The 15,958-nt window shown below is 40.6% G+C and overlaps 5 protein-coding genes across 5 annotated transcripts; 1 reads left to right on the forward strand and 4 right to left on the reverse strand.

Annotated features, from left to right (window-relative positions):
• Window positions 1–319: 319 nt before the first annotated feature.
• On the reverse strand, window positions 320–2,222 carry Loxl2 (Lysyl oxidase-like 2). The gene is made up of 4 exons (XM_020944595.2): window positions 2,018–2,222; window positions 998–1,943; window positions 779–936; window positions 320–724 (listed from the first exon to the last, which is right to left on the reverse strand). Exons 1-4 carry the CDS (start codon window positions 2,196–2,198, stop codon window positions 507–509), a joined length of 1,503 nt encoding a protein of 500 aa, XP_020800254.2. The 5' UTR covers window positions 2,199–2,222; the 3' UTR covers window positions 320–506.
• A 5,675-nt stretch (window positions 2,223–7,897) lies between these two features.
• Window positions 7,898–8,585, forward strand: LOC110177771 (uncharacterized). Its single transcript, XM_020944636.2, has 2 exons — window positions 7,898–8,187; window positions 8,248–8,585. Exons 1-2 carry the CDS (start codon window positions 8,062–8,064, stop codon window positions 8,371–8,373), a joined length of 252 nt encoding a protein of 83 aa, XP_020800295.1. The 5' UTR covers window positions 7,898–8,061; the 3' UTR covers window positions 8,374–8,585.
• A 392-nt stretch (window positions 8,586–8,977) lies between these two features.
• On the reverse strand, window positions 8,978–10,942 carry LOC110177767 (protein cutoff-like). Its single transcript, XM_020944633.2, has 4 exons — window positions 10,283–10,942; window positions 10,079–10,214; window positions 9,771–10,005; window positions 8,978–9,674 (listed from the first exon to the last, which is right to left on the reverse strand). The coding sequence occupies exons 1-4, from the start codon at window positions 10,821–10,823 to the stop codon at window positions 9,462–9,464; spliced, it is 1,125 nt and encodes a 374-aa protein (XP_020800292.2). The 5' UTR covers window positions 10,824–10,942; the 3' UTR covers window positions 8,978–9,461.
• A 197-nt stretch (window positions 10,943–11,139) lies between these two features.
• On the reverse strand, window positions 11,140–12,285 carry LOC110177764 (trypsin-1). The gene has a single exon (XM_020944630.2). The coding sequence runs from the start codon at window positions 12,283–12,285 to the stop codon at window positions 11,200–11,202; it is 1,086 nt and encodes a 361-aa protein (XP_020800289.2). The 3' UTR covers window positions 11,140–11,199.
• A 42-nt stretch (window positions 12,286–12,327) lies between these two features.
• tpr (tracheal-prostasin) lies at window positions 12,328–14,194 on the reverse strand. The gene is made up of 2 exons (XM_020944629.2): window positions 13,230–14,194; window positions 12,328–13,112 (listed from the first exon to the last, which is right to left on the reverse strand). Exons 1-2 carry the CDS (start codon window positions 14,061–14,063, stop codon window positions 12,795–12,797), a joined length of 1,152 nt encoding a protein of 383 aa, XP_020800288.2. The 5' UTR covers window positions 14,064–14,194; the 3' UTR covers window positions 12,328–12,794.
• Window positions 14,195–15,958: the final 1,764 nt, after the last annotated feature.

Raw genomic sequence — 15,958 nt, forward strand, 5'->3', positions numbered from 1 at the left:
TACCTCAACCTTTTAGTATACAAAATCTAATATTTATTCTCTTCTGTGTACCCATTCCTTATTAAATGTATACAATACAAAAGCAATGTACTATTTTAAGTCAACCCCAATCAAGCTTCCTTATCTTATTTGAACTTATATTACTTCAAGTTCCGCTTCAACACCTTTGGTATATATATGATATGACCGACTATTGACACTTGATAAATGCTTGGTTGGTTCCGGAAAAACTCAGGGTCTCCATGTCACTGACAAACTACATATATAAATATATTCACACACCCCACTGCCTTTCAAGTTCACCATCCAAGAAGACCTCTTGAGTTAAGTTTGAGTTTAATTAAAGGTTAAAATTAGAGAAATAGTAGTTATAAAATGTATATATAGACAATGTACAAGCTCCCTTTGGTTAATCATAGTATTTGGCACTTTTTCGATTTGGTTCCCCTTCACTTAAACCTATATTCATTGGATTTTCTTCTATTTTTCATAGTTTCCTTTTGTTTTTAAGGTCTTGCCAGCTGACAATTTTGCACTCTAGCTAAGTTTTCAGTGTATATTAAATCGCAAATGGCAGCATTATTATCATAGTTCATTTCAGCCACCTTGAACTCTGGATTAATGGCTATTTTAAGGGTATAGGAACCAGGTCTTAAGTCGGTTATATCCACCCATTGGCAGTCCAGATTATACAGATAGACATCCGAGCAGTTGATGGAAATGCCTGGAAAATATATAAGTTTTTAGATTATGTAAAATGTAACGAAAAATGTATTACCCTGATCTCCATAGTTGGCACAGCTATATTTTTTGGGCACTCCTGGCAGGCAATTGCTGTCCTCTAGACAAAAGGATGCCTTGTGTCCTTGGGCCACCTTGCGTCCACTTAAATCGAAGATGTCAAAGGTGGCAAACACCTCCATGCTGTGAAAGTGCCTGTAAAAATGATGCAAATATTTAAGAAATATGAAGATAATCCCTCTTATATCGTACTCACATATGACACATGTGCCACTCCCACTGGCTCTTCTCCTTAAATGGCCGGAAATCCGCATTGCCTGCATTGATGGCTGCCGCTGTGAACTTGAGTAACCTTCTCGATCTATAACGCCAATGGGGATCATCTCGCTGGATCTGATAGGCTTCATTGGCCACACAATTCTCCTCCATGGCGCACTGCATCAGCAGCATGGGTCGATCCTCCAAATGGGCAGTCTGCTCTATTTCCAGGTAATCCACCACCAAATCCGGTGACAAATAATCACAGATGACGGCAGCCACATGTTGTCTATTTCCATGACAACTAACTATGCCTCGAGCAGCATCATGATGCAGGCAGTCGGCCAACTCGGTCTCATTGCCATAACACTCAGTGCCACTTAGAGCGGGTTGTGAGGCATTTGGTCCACCAAAAAAGTCAGTTTGGAAGGCTTCACTCGCATAGCCCAGGCCCATCTGACGGCACAGGACATTGGCCTCCAAGAGGGACCAGCCATCGGCACAGACACTGCCCCAGCGACCACCATCCAGGCTGACCTCGACACGGCCCTCGTTACGGCTTCTTCCGCCTCGCAATCTCACATACAATCGGGATCGGGAATGGATGGGGTACTTGGGCAGATCCTCATCCCGGAGTATGGGTACAGGTAGAGGTATTAGGGCATTTTCCGGGGGATAACACACCACTCCCGCAGCCTCGCCAGGCTCACAGTCATTCTCGCCCCAGCCCTCGAAATGGCAATTGACCAGCTCCTGTTCGTGACCCTCACAGAAGAGGTTGTCCATCCAAAAGCGACGACGAGCGGAACCAAAGTAGCCACTTCTGGTATAACGCCTCATCCCCGGAAAGCCCAGTTGCCGGCACACAATGTGACCTTCAGCGGCATCCCACTCATCATCGCAGACAGCGCCCCATTTGCCATTATGAAGGACTTCAATATTGCCTAAAAGGGATTAAATTTAATAAGAATAGTAAATAATTTAAATATATAATATATAACATATTCTTCTAAATTACCTTCATAATCATTATCTCCTCCCACGAGACGTATGGCGCCCTCTTCCTTATTCAGGACTTTGCTGTATCTATGCACCAGCCGTTGTCTCTCCAGCCTGGCATCCTCCAAGGATCTATGCTGGACCACAGCCTCCGTGAGATAAAGGAGGAATATGGTTAACCAAAACTGTAGACCTATCATATCGAAGAGATCCTATTGATCTTTGACTGCCCGCCTCGGCGTTCGCTCGAGAACTGAAGCTTTGAATAAACAAAATCATTTAACTATGAACTATTACCGGCCAGATACAGATACAAAGATACAAAGATACATAGGTAGGTGGCTTGTTAGCTACATATTCAGATATATATTGCGCTTGTTGCGCTTCAGAAGCTCGCTCAACTGACGTCATTGGGGCGCCTCCACGAGGGCGGAATCTCAACGATATATATCCAAAAGCCAAAAGCCGAGAGTGAACACTGGAGATACGATGTCGGATATAGTCAGAGAGCTGAATCTATTTCCCGCACGTATGCATGTCACTTAATGGGTTTTTCATTTTGAGCCAACACTGGCATTGCTCTAATACACAAAACAAAAAAAGAGGGGCAAAATAAGGTAAAAGAAATTAAATTAAAAGCCTAGAAAAATATTCTAAAATATTAACTAAGGTATTAATTGAAATATAAATATTTTAAAGTAGTTCACAGGGATCGTTAATTCTATGAAAAATACCTTATAAAACTGAATGATAAGTTCATTTAAATGGATTATCAAATTATTATATGAAATAGATTTGTAACTTATTTAAAAGTTAATTTGAATTTCCCTCAGTGCTTTGCCAAGGCCATCTAACAAATATTGCTCTATAAACAAATGCAAAAAGGAAGCAGTAACCCATCTAGTTTATCATCACAACCAACAATAAACCATTATAAAATATTTCTCACACCCATTACAAACATTTAATGTGAGAGCTGCGTTTGAACCCTGAACTGATTCCCCATCCCCTCATAATGCATTGCAAAATCCCAAAAATGGGTATGAAAATATGGAAAACGAAGCCATAATTTCGTCTCTGACTGAACACGACCCACATGTGAATCTGATGTTTTGGAATTTAACAGCAAAATAACATAGTCATCGTCATTGCTGGGGGAAGCCCATTAGATTGTTGGCATGCAGCCACTGGAAACGTTGCATGCCACATGGAAAAACATGAACTTGACACTGAAACCAATGCCAGGGAAAACTCAATGGAAAAAAACAACAATAAATTTAGGCAATATATAAGTAAAAACAAAGTAAAATAGTAAAAATAACAGCTCGTGTGGGCAGCTCATTAGCAAAAGTGGCAGGCCGCATAATCGTAATTGGAAATCAAACTCGATTAGGTCAGCTACACAGAGAGATGGATATAGTATGTATATATATAGAGACAGGGAAATCGAAAACGAAATCGAAATCGGTAGCCATTGAAGCGTGCCTCCCTTGCTATACATTTGCTGGATAGATTTTCAAGATCAATGTAGATCAAAACCCCGGTAATTGTCTATTCAGGTCTCTCATTCTGATGGATGAATGACAGCCCGTTGTTATCCGAGGAACATTGGGGCAGATTGATCAATTAAAGGTTCGAATATATAATAAATAAACATAAAGCCATTAAATTTAATTAATTTTCAAAGATAATTGGTTAGACTTAGGTGGAAATTTTAACTTTAAAATGGTTTATAAGATTGCAGTTATATAAATTTAAGAAGAATATGGTAATTATAAGAACAAATATATAACAGGTTTGCTATAATATTTCATATCTTAAGAAAATATTTTAAAGTCCAACAGTTATGAATGAAGACATGCTAGAAGCTCTCCAATTTCCAAAATTATTAAATATTTGTATTGAATAATACACCCCAAAATAATCCATAAAATATTTCACGGGAATCTGTTTTATTGAATGATTTATCAAGTTCATTGTTCAACCCAGACTACTTTTAATTACAAATTACTGTGCCAGTCACGTTAGGCCACTATTTTCTCACTACGATATAACCCATAAAAATCTATATCCAATAAAAATCTATTTCTATCAATATTCACACCCACTGATGTATGAATATAGTTCCATAACCCACTCCACTGTGGCACACTAAATATGTTTATGCGGTTCAACATGTAAATATCCAGCTTCATAGTAGAGCGGCTTTCTGCACGAACCGATCATAAATATTGACCAGGGGAAATTAATTGGATAAACGTTTTATGATATTGAATTATGATGGGACAGAGAGAGAGAGCGGGGGCAGCAGCATCTCCCGAGATATTCCCACACAATTCAAAAGGGGGCAAAAGGAGCGAAAATTTTATGAGTGCGTAAATTCCATTTCGATGGCCGCCGCCGGGGCTAAAAAGGGCATAAAGGACATGCCACATGCCGCATGGACACTGGAATCCTGCAACAGCCACACCATCATGCACCAAGGTAATAAAATTCGATAGAAAATCGTGTAATAAAATCATTACACACACCAGAACCAGAGCCACAGATCCAGTACCAGGAACAGGACAGAAGTCCTTACAGCCTTTGCCAATCCCGGCACTAAAATCAAACGCAGCTCCTTGCGACTCCTGATCCTCTGCCAGTTACTCCTTCTGGGGATATAAAAACGGCAACGTGAGGCGACAAGTCGCCCCCTCCTTTTGGCCAACAATAAAATGGCAGAGCCCAGGAGGAGATGGAACAAAAAAACAGAAAAGAAGTGGAAACCAGCGGGAAAATAATTTGTGTGGGAGCTACCCAGCCCTCGAGGTATCCTGGCCAGGCAGGCGGAGGCTGGTCTCCCAGAACGGATGAAAATATAAAAAATGGTTAAGGGATATTGAAAGGCGGTAAATTGCTTTATTACTTAAGTGAGCCCAGAGATGATTAGGTTCGCGTTGCAGCTTGCCTTGTGGCTACTCATTAAAACGGAGTTTCGACTTGGGAAAATTGCAAATGAGCGGAAAAAATGAATGGAAATAATAAGGAGAGTATATAGAGGAAGCTTAGCTGGTAATATAAGGGCTAAACAACAGGGTTTGGTATATAGTTAAGAGTTAGTTGGGCTCCTGGGTTAGTGAGACAATAAATTAAAAGGGGGTACATTTAATAAGGTGTGTCTCTAAATTAATGTACTATTGTGGCTAGGTGGGTAAAACGGAGATGTTGGGTGATTTTAAATATTAATTACGATATTTTTAGTATTTATGCATATCAAATATATTTTTCTATTGGCTATCTATATTTTTAAAATATTTATTTATATTATAAAGTTCTTAGTTCTTAGGCAAACTGAACCCAATAAGATCTTGTAGTTCATCTTCCTTTTAATTTCTTAAAACAAAGCTGTGAGTACCGAAGTATCTTGGAGGTTCTGCTGCCAATTACCCCACAGAATTACACTCAACTTAATTTAGAGCAAAAGACAAGCAGCAAAGACCATTAAATCTTTTCATAATGATATCATACAGTCGTATCACACATAAGTGTAGGCAACAGAGGCTCATTTCGGACATTAATAAAATTGGATGACGCGCTGACAGCATAAATGTCACCCGAAAATGCTATTAAAACTAAATTATAGCCGGCATAACCATGATTCATGGGTGGCAAGACCCCTGCCCCCCTTTTCTGGCAAAAAGAAATCGTAAAAAATATAAAATGCCAAATTTGTAGCTAGCTTATGGCAGAAAAAGAACAAAAAAAGATTATTAATTCTTAATAAGAAGGCGAAGAATGCAAAGCAAAGGGAGAAATAAAAACTGAAATTGTATAAAAAATGTGGCAAGTGGGGCGTGTGTCTATGGATGCCTTGAAAATGTGCCAAAAAAAACGCAGAAAAAATAAAGAAAAAAGAAAAACAAAACTCACAATCAGTGAATGCCCTGGCTGGTATACCCTTTTTTATGCGAATTCCAATGGATTCTTCTTTTGGAAACTGAAATAATAAAATTAAAATGCGCCTTTTGCCTTGGCTCGAACTCAGTCAGTTGGACACACGAAAAAAAAAACACACACAGTCCAAAGCAATAAAAATAATAATGAAATCAAAGGAATAAAAACAACAGAGAGACAAGGACTCACAATGGGGCCAGACTCTAGTCGCAGGACATTGGGAAAATTGCTCCTCGCTTCTCGTGGCGAATCATAATGAGCTTTGCGAACACATTTCGTTGGCTGAATAAGAAATTATTTCATTGTCTGGGTAACCTAAAAAAAATATTTATACATATATATTGACTCTACTGCCTTTAAAATTACAAATTAGCTTCGTTTTTCTTTATCGCTTTAGTAAGAAAAGCCTTTAAACTTCCCTCGAAATATGAAAATATTCCTTGTGAATTGTAAAAATGATTTATTGAAGCATTCAAATACGTTGGCACTTCCTGGCAAGCTGGCGACAGTTTATGGCCAATTGAATGGCCAGCACTTGATATCACAGCGAACGTGTTTTTTGATATATTGTATTCGCCTAACAGGTGGCCTTTCCGGTCTTCAATTTCCTCCAATTTCCGCTTTTCTGGCTTTAAACAATTTATGGAATATGGAAAATAAATGTTATTTTTATGGATATAATTTACTTTAAAAAGGAAAGATTGAAAAGTGTCTGCATAAAAATATATATAATTAAAAAAAAGTACGCGTTATACCATTGAAAGGTATTTTTAATTAGAAGCTTGTTACGCAGTGAAGGAGTCATTTCCGACCCTATAAATCATATATATTCTTAATCAGCATGAACAGCCGAGTCGATATAGCTATGTTTGCCCGAAATCTATTTTTTCAAAATTTTCGGAGTTTTATAAGGGGTTACATGGTTAAAATTTTAAAAAATTTGCTAAAAATTCAAAATTTCTATATTATTGAATTGAGTATGCACATTTATTAACCTAACAAAAACTAGCATAGAAAAGCTTACCGATTCGAAATGCATGACATTTTGGCTGACTTATGAGATTTTTAAACTTTGATTTGATGAAAAATTGTCTACAGATAATATTTTCAATTTTTAATAAAGTTTTTCAAAGACTTACTCAATATTTTCCCTAGGTTTCTGACCTCTCACATCATTTTTTATAACAAATACAGTACAAGAAGTAAATATTGCAAGTCATAAATCCTAAGTCGACCCTTGTACAAATGCTACTACACTTCCTACTGTATCATTTTATTTTATTTTAATTTCGTCTTAGCCTCCCCCTGAGGCTTGGTCCTTGCCAAGGATTTGCAAGTCGAACTTTTCGCTTATTTTGCTGTCTTTCCACCCAGACAACGTGTGCAAATATTTATTTTGGGATTAAATATAAAAGCTACCACCAGCTTCTCACACAAAAAAGCAGCAATTTAAAATTGAGTTTAAAATGAACACATAAAAATCAATACAGTTTTTTTCCTTGCTACTAATTGAATTTGCCCAAGTCTAGGAAAATAATAAATAAATCCAGAGCTCCATTGTTCCGAGGCGGCACACATCTGGTCCATATCATTGGAATTTGTCCCCGTGCAGACACTAAATGAATTATGTAACATGTCTAGCCATTTAGTGCCATAATTCAAAGCAATCTATGCCGCCAGACAACACACACACACACGCACACACAGAACCCTACGCCCATAATAAAGATAGGGCGTGGCAGGGCTTTATGGCAAGAGCCTAAATTGCACGCAGTCCAGACAAATTGCATTTGCATCGCGTAATTGGAAAATGTCGCATATAGAGGAAAAAAAAGAAGAGAAAATGATTGAAAAACTATAATTTGTATGGTGGCTTATAAGCGATATATCTAAATGGGATCAAAACAGAGAGATTGGTTTTAATTTTGGCAAGAGTAGTGGAAAAGCAAACAAATTCTATAGAAATTATATTGATATTACACCCTATAAACCTTTCAACAGATAGTTGCCCAGATTTAGGCGTCATTATTTCTATTTATCTTTTAATTTTTAAACCAAATTGACCAAATTCATTCAAAATTCCAATCAATTCTGCAAACGTGAACGCCAATAAAAAGGATCGGAAAAATGCCTGTGGCGGTGAGACTTGTGGAGGCCTTGACCCTGATCACCATCATGGGTATGATCCTTTGCATTGGTCTCAGTGTGGTTATGGCCCAGCATACTATCTCTATGATCGTTACGTTTCTGCAGGTAAAATTATCATCCTTTTTCCCTTTTTTATTTGGAATTTTAATATAAGATTTACAATAGCCCGCTGCAAATATAGCCAATGTGGCGCTGATTGTGACTGAGAAAATCCTAGTGTCCATACTCCTCGGTTTGCTGGCACTGACCAATGTTGTGTTAAAGGCTTTGTCAGCGACTGGCATTGCTTAAAAGGATCATTATGTTGTCGAAATCGAAATTATCAGTATTATATATGTGGTTCGTTTATGATGCCATTATTGTCTGACCCGGAAAGGAAAGGAAACGCGGCTCACACGAACCTCAAATGTGGCGGCATCGCTCTTTACTAATATTCAATCAAACAATTTAACGCCCCAATAAACATTTCTAACCTGCGGCTGGTCCAAAAAAATAAAATAAAACCGAAACTTTGCTCAATTGCACCAAATTTGCGCCTGGCCAGAAAGGAGAAGCAAAAAAAAAAAAATATATATATATTTTACCACAAAAGCCAATTTGAGGCCGCGCGAATTTAAACTTCGCTTTAGGATGGACATCATGCTGCCTTTTTAATACACTTTAGGGGTTTAGTAAAAATGTAAGGCATGTATTTAGGATTTTATTATTTCATATATAGTTATACCCCTACATTACATTTTAATTATGAATTTTAGAGTCCAATAGGTGTACTTATTCTTATACTGAAAAACCAGGAAGTAAGTTTCCTAAAATATGTTAAATAAATACATAAAATAAAAGCAATGCTCTGCTCTCCTTTTTATTTTTATTTCTCGTAATTATTCAACATAAAATATAGAATGTCTTAATAAATTTATTCATATAAATAAGAGATATAAATATTAATATGTAAATTAATGTATACAAGAGCATTTCCTTAGTCGCTCCGAATTTAAACTCTAAGCTTTAACACCTTTTGCCATCTGTTTATTCTATTATTTAGTTATTTATCAATGTTTTTAGCCCCGGTCTGGGTGTGGATCTTGGGCATCTCCTTGGTCCGGGTTCAATCCCAATGGGAGAGGCACGCACAGCGAAAAAAGTGCCCCAAACCAGATCCAAGTGTAGGTGTCTGCTGCGGTTGTAGCTTTTTGTTTTGTTTTTTTGTATTTTTTGATTTAGTGGCAATTTCGTGGAGCAGAAATTGCCGAGTGCCCCGGGGGTTGACTTGAAAACAAGCAGATTACAGGCGGAAATTGAGGCGAGAGAGTGAAGTGTTACGGAGGAGCTAACAAGGCAAACTGAAGCTCAGAGAAATCGGCAAGTAAGTACCGATCAGATCATTCATTACCCTCCAATATCCGACGATACCATTCGGGTATAAAGCTGAGATGCTGGCCAGAGCCCTTGTTCCAATATATGCACCTCTTATGGGCCACATAATTGAACTCGTAGATGGTGGCACAGTCGTCCACGTTCTTCATCATCTCTCGAATTTGACTCAGGAATTGCCAAAGAAACTGCTGGCAGAAGTCTGATGACCAATTGTTTTGCTATAATTTAGAGAAAATATTTAAAATTTGTATAATATTCAAAACTATAGAATATTCTTCTAGTTAATGGTAATGTTACTAGGTTCTTGTACTCACATTATCCCTGCGCAACTTATCACAAGATATGGGATCCAATTTTTGAACATGACCATAGGGATCGGACAAGGCCAACATAAAGTTCTTGACACCCTTTAGGTGACCCTCTGACCACCACTTTAATGCCTCCTCGGAACTGTACAATTCGGTGGAAAGTCGGCCATCCATGCGGCGGTGATTCTTTCCCAATTTGCATTCCACAAAGGGTAGATTCATGATATCGGAATCCGATATACTAAGGAATGAATATTGAAATAAATATATATATAATATAAATATTATTATAACATAATATATATTAAACTTACTAATTGGAGCCTGGATCGGTGGCTCCACTAAGGGGTGCGGAATATAAAACCGATAAATCGTTCAGTTGACAACGTAATATATAATTAAACTCGGAGCACTCTTCGGGAGAGGCATTGTCGTTGTTTTTATTGTAGGCTTAGAAGGAAAAGATATAAAAATAAATATAATTACGTAATATATATAGTTTAGGACTCATTACCAACCTTTGTAAACCCGATGCTTGAGCATTGTCTCCATGGCGGACCTCTTCCTTTGCTCTTGCGTCCAGGGCTTCTCACCTTGATTCTCCAAACACAGATACAGAGTGTCCCTGTAGTTAATGGCCAAGATGAGCCAACTCTCATTTAACCTGAATGGTGTACACATCAGTGTTTGGAGCAACTGTATCTGGCAAACAATTTGTGCATTCACTCGCCAGCCGTTCCTGCCCTCGTAACCCATGGGAAACAAGAGCTGCCTGCGATAATCGGAGATACCCCAGAGCACATTATCCAAGTACTCGTCGTAGAAGAGATTGAAGCTCCTCCTGTAGGGACTCTCCAGGGGCTGACTAAGGTCCAGTGGAAAGGCCTCCGGCTTGGGATACTGGAGCATTCTCAACTGGCTGGCATTGCCGCGATAGAAGCGTTCCGGCGTCAAACTAAAGTAGCCCAGAGGATGTTCCAGCTCAAAACATATGTTTACCTTTTGGGCGAACTTCATGTACTCCTCCATGTTCAGAAAAACTTGATTCAAGGGATGCATTTTTGTGATTATATTAATTTTTCTTTTACAAATCCGTCACTAGATGTTCCTTGGTCAAAACTCAAATGTGCTGTGTCATTAAGCGAGAATTTCTCGTCTAGAGTTGCCTGCAGAGTTAACAGAAATTGGTAATTAATCCCTTGGGGTTGCCCTTTAGGATTGCCATAATTTGTTATAGAGTTATCACATTTTAAATAATAAGGGTTTCCTTAAGAGTTGTCGCTTTTTTTTAGACGTTATACTAATTAAGTGTTGCAAAATGTAAACTATAAGGATTAAATCGATAAAAAAATAATGATAAAAAACACAACAAAATGAAATTCAGTAGCATAAAGGCCTTTATTAAGAAATTATGGCTTAAAGACCAAACTCCCAGTTAAACCACCTTATTGGCCTCCACCACCTCTGATTCCTCTGCTGCTCCTGGTCCTCCTGGAGTGGTATTCTCCTCCTGCTCTGCCGTCTCTGTGGAGCTACTCTGAGAAGCTTCTGCCGGCTGGGCACAGGTACAGGCATCCCTGGTGTTCTCCTCGATCCACTGGTTAAAGTTGCTCACCCTAGTATAGACACCTGGAGCATTGGGCTTGGCACAGCCTTCACCCCAGGACACAATGCCTGCCAGTTGATAGGCCTCGCCGGAGCCCAGGACATGCATGGGTCCACCACTGTCGCCCTGGCAAGAGTCCTTGCCACCCTGCTCCACATAGCCGGCACAGATCATGTTGTCGGTAATCTTGGACTCTCCATAGTTGCTCTCCCGGCACTCCTGCTGGCTGAGAATGGGCACCTCCACCTCCTGAAGGGTATCGGAGACAGGACCACCCTCGCTCAGGGCTCCCCAACCGGTGACAACTGCTGTTTGACCGGCATAACTTTCACTGGGCAGGGGCAGGCACACAGGATGCATATCGATGCCCAGACGAACGGGTTCATTGAAGCGGATCAGGGCGATGTCACTGTCAAAGTTCCGAGTACTGTAATTGGGATGAATCAGGACCCGGGCCACACGTCTATCCACGATCTTCACATTGCTATCCTGACGATTGTGCTCCAGCAGGCGGACGGTGATGAGGCGATGATAGAAGCCATTCACACAGTGGGCGGCGGTTAGGGCATACTGATCGTTCACCAAGGAGGCGCCACAGTAGAAGTTCCCAAACCACATGAGCATGATCATCCAGGGATACTCGTGCACCTCCGTCTCCTGGCCGCCGACGATGCGATGACGAGTATTGACGCTGCCGCAGGAGCACTCAGCGCACTCCCTCTTCGCCGGTGAGCTCCATTCCGCTGGCACCTCTGGTCCCAGGATGGACTGGATCCAGTCCAGGAAGCTGCTCTGCCGAAGTTGGGCCAAGGAGTCTAGAATCCTCTCGGGTTCCGAGGCACCACGCAAGGAGGGCGTGGCCCAGGACAATGTCAAAGCAGCCAAGAGGAAAATAAGTACAGAAAAATTACCCATGATGATGATGAACTGGCCTGGCCAACTGGCAATTGGCAACTAACCAAAGGCTTCCTGGCCAAGACCAAGAACTAGCATCAACCTAGAACTGGACAGACCAGAATTTGGAATCTAGAAACCGGCTCCTGGGAGAGGTTAGCGCACTTTGTGGCAACTTTTCTTTTAATCAATAAATAAATATAAAACAGCTTGAGAATAGGAAGGTGATACCCTTGCAAAGGTCTTCACAGTTGTGGCTCTGTTATTGTTTTTAGCGATTTTAAGGAAACATATCCCTAGAAAGTGCAAAGTTATTTTCAGGGAAAATAGTTTGTTTCTGGGGATATGATTTGAGTTGTTTTGAAGGAGAAAATAATAAGCTTTGTGCTAGGAAAACTTATCTTTCAAATCAGAAATTTGAAATGGTTAAGAATTGAGTTTTCTTCTGAGATTCCACCTTTAGCAAGAGTATCTTTTTTGCAACTACTTATGGTTACAGAAACATCTAGATTGTTCTTTTCTTCTCTCTACTACTTGATCTTCTTGGTCTCCTGCTGGCAGAGGCAAGCCTGTTTGGTGAGGTTCCTGATCCAGGTTCCATAACGATTCACTCGAGCATAGACGCCGGGATAACCGGCCTTGGCACAGCCCTCGCCCCAGGAGACCACGCCGGCGATTTGATGCTCTCGCGTGCCACTGGCCACGATGTGCAGTGGGCCACCGCTATCACCCTGGCAGGAGTCCTTGCCGCCCTCGTCATAGCCACCGCAGAGCATGTTGTCCGTGATCTTGTTGCCATAGCGACTCTTGCGGCATTCGTCCTGGGACAGGATGGGGACTTGAACCTCCTGAAAAGGGAGAAAATAAGGCATTAGTTTGATTACAAAATTTATAGGTTTCTAAGTGCTTTTCAGAGCCAAAAAAATCTTAGGTAACTATAAAATATACTCCACATATCCTCTCACCTGCAGTGTATCCGATGTCGGTCCTCCAACTTTCAAGGCTCCCCAGCCTGTGACTATGCCATTCTCTCCCTTGAAACTCCTGCCAGGCGTGGGCATACAAACGGGATGCAGAACCTCATTGAACTCCACCGGCTCGTCCAGCTTTATGATCGCTATATCGTTGTCATAATTCCGGGCATTGTACTTTGGATGCGTAATAACCTCAGCCACCTTGCGGTCGATCTTCTGCATATGCGACATCTTGCGGTCATGTTCTAGGAGTCTCACCGAGATCCTTTCCCTCCGGAATCCATAAACACAATGGGAGGCGGTGAGGAGGAACTGGTCGTTGAGCAGGGAGGCGGCACAGTAGAACCTGCCTCCATAAAGGAGCATGGCCACCCAGGGATATTGATGAACCTCTGTCTCCTGGCCACCAACTATACGCTTCTGGATATTGGCTATGCCGCAAAGGCAATCGCGACACTTTCTCGGTGGATCCAGTGTAGGTGGAGCCGGGGTGGTGGCCCTTCTGGTGGTCGTGGTACTTGACGATGGAGCCGGCGTGGTGGTTGAGGTGGTGCTGCTGCTCGCTGCTGAGGGCTCTGGCAATGGAGAGCTACTGCTCAATGTGGCCACAGTGGCATTTTCCGAGTCAGAGCTACCAGGACGCTGGGGTAACAGCGACAGAACCCATTGGATGAAAGTGTTCTGGGATTGCTTCAGCAGGGGATTCGCTGTGGTCGCTGAAGCGGGTATGCTCTGATCTTGGGCCACAGCCAGGCCGATGACCAGCAGGCACAACCATATGATGATGGTGCTGGTGGTGGTGGTGGTGACTCCTCGTCGACTCATATTGGACTAGACTTTTTCCGGCTTTCTCCACAGCGACACCACCGATGAGCGTGGCTCTCGGCGAACTGATCGGCCAGCCGCTTGGCCAGCATTTGAAAGCGGCATTTCACCCAAAAAAAAGAAAGAAACAAAAAAAGTGGTTCTGGCCAGTGGCACGTCCACTTTGCCAATCCGATTTACACCGAGAGAAAGGCAGATTAAATGGAGGTAACTGAGAAAGATAAAATGTAAATATAATATAGTACTTTTAAATTGTTTACAAATTATAAATATTTTGTGGGATATTTTATTATTTATTATTTTGAAATACATCTTAACGATGAAGGCATACAATTTCTATTTTTTATGTGTCATAGCTATATGATATAGTCGTCAGATCTATTCCATTTCTTTATACATCTTTAAATTTCGTAAAGGTATTTGTTTTCACATTTTTTTTCCGGTGCACAATCACACTCCCCGTTGGATTTGCATTCAGTATTCTGCGCATGCGTGGGCGCCTTAGGACATCCGTACAGCACACAGCCCACTAGCACCCAGCACGACGCACTTTACACACACTCTACACACCGCACACACTTTACACTCAACACACATTCTGCACACACAACAAACACACACTCTACCAACCCACAAACTATAAAAAATTCAAAAATTGACCATGATACTTCACTTGATTCGCTGGCAAACAAAACAAAACCAAAAATCGGAGCCACTCAGCCACAAAAGTTGGTCTTTTTTTTTGCGTTGAAGCCACTGAAGTAGCGAAAGTTTTTTTCTCGCTTCAAAACTTATTGAAATGAATTTTTTGTTGTATTATTTTTTTTCCATTTTTTATTCGCTTCTATCCCACTTCGATCGCCACTCGACGACGCATCGTAATTTTACTTTCTTTTGATTTATATTTTTTGGGGCTACTTTTCGACGGCTGTTTTGTGGGTCTTTCTGTTGTTAAGGTTTTGTTGTTTGTGCTTATTTCTTTTTATTTTAATTTTGTATTTTTTTTAACAGCAATGGAAACAAGGCTGATGACAACCACAATAAATTTTGTGGCACTGTTTACATTTACAAGGTTTACGTGGTTGGGTGTTTGGGGGCAATTTATACAGGGTGTTTTTACTTGAGAATTAAAAATCTTAAATAAATCAGAAAATACAAATAATAATATAGGGAAAAATCCATAAGTACATATGGCTTCAACTAAAAATAAAAGCCAAAAAGCTTCCTCCCTCAAAGAAACCCATGAAGCTGTCTGTTAGGTTTGGAGCTGCAGAGATTAACGAGGCAGAAACCACATCCTCCTCCTCCACGTCCTCCTCCAACTCAGACATAACCATTCGCACGTGTCCCGACCAGTCGTGAGTCACATTAAGTAGCCACATCCTCCACTTGATCATTAAAAGCAAACTTGCGAGGCTGCGGAGGCGGCGCCGTTGCGCCTGCGCCATTCCGCCTGACCGACAATTGATGGACGCCCTGAATGGTTGTTTAAAAAAGTATGTACTAAAAGGGGGTCTATAGAAACACAGAGTGGAGAGCTTATAGGGTCATTAGTATGCACACACATAACACTTGGCATATTAATTGTTCACGTAATGTTGCAGGCAGATGCAGTTGCCGATGCCGAGTTACCTGGAGTCACCTCCAGTTGGCCGGCGGAATGAGGGTCTTTCAGCTGATGATGATGAGGAAGCTGCGCAAAGGTGATGCTCACTTAGACTATTTTGGGGTATTTCTATGGGTTTATTAAATGTATTTTATTTTTGATTTTTATTTATTAACTAACTTTATGCCCGAAGAGATAAACTTTATATATTTTTAAAAGATCTTTGGCGGTCTTTAAAGTACTTGAAAAGTTTTAAATAAGCTTGATTTACAGAGATCTATAGTCTAGA

This window comes from Drosophila serrata, unplaced genomic scaffold (genome assembly GCF_035046125.1).
Source record: "Drosophila serrata isolate PLE 108 unplaced genomic scaffold, ASM3504612v1 contig_165, whole genome shotgun sequence".
NCBI classification, from domain to species: Eukaryota; Metazoa; Arthropoda; class Insecta; order Diptera; family Drosophilidae; genus Drosophila; species Drosophila serrata.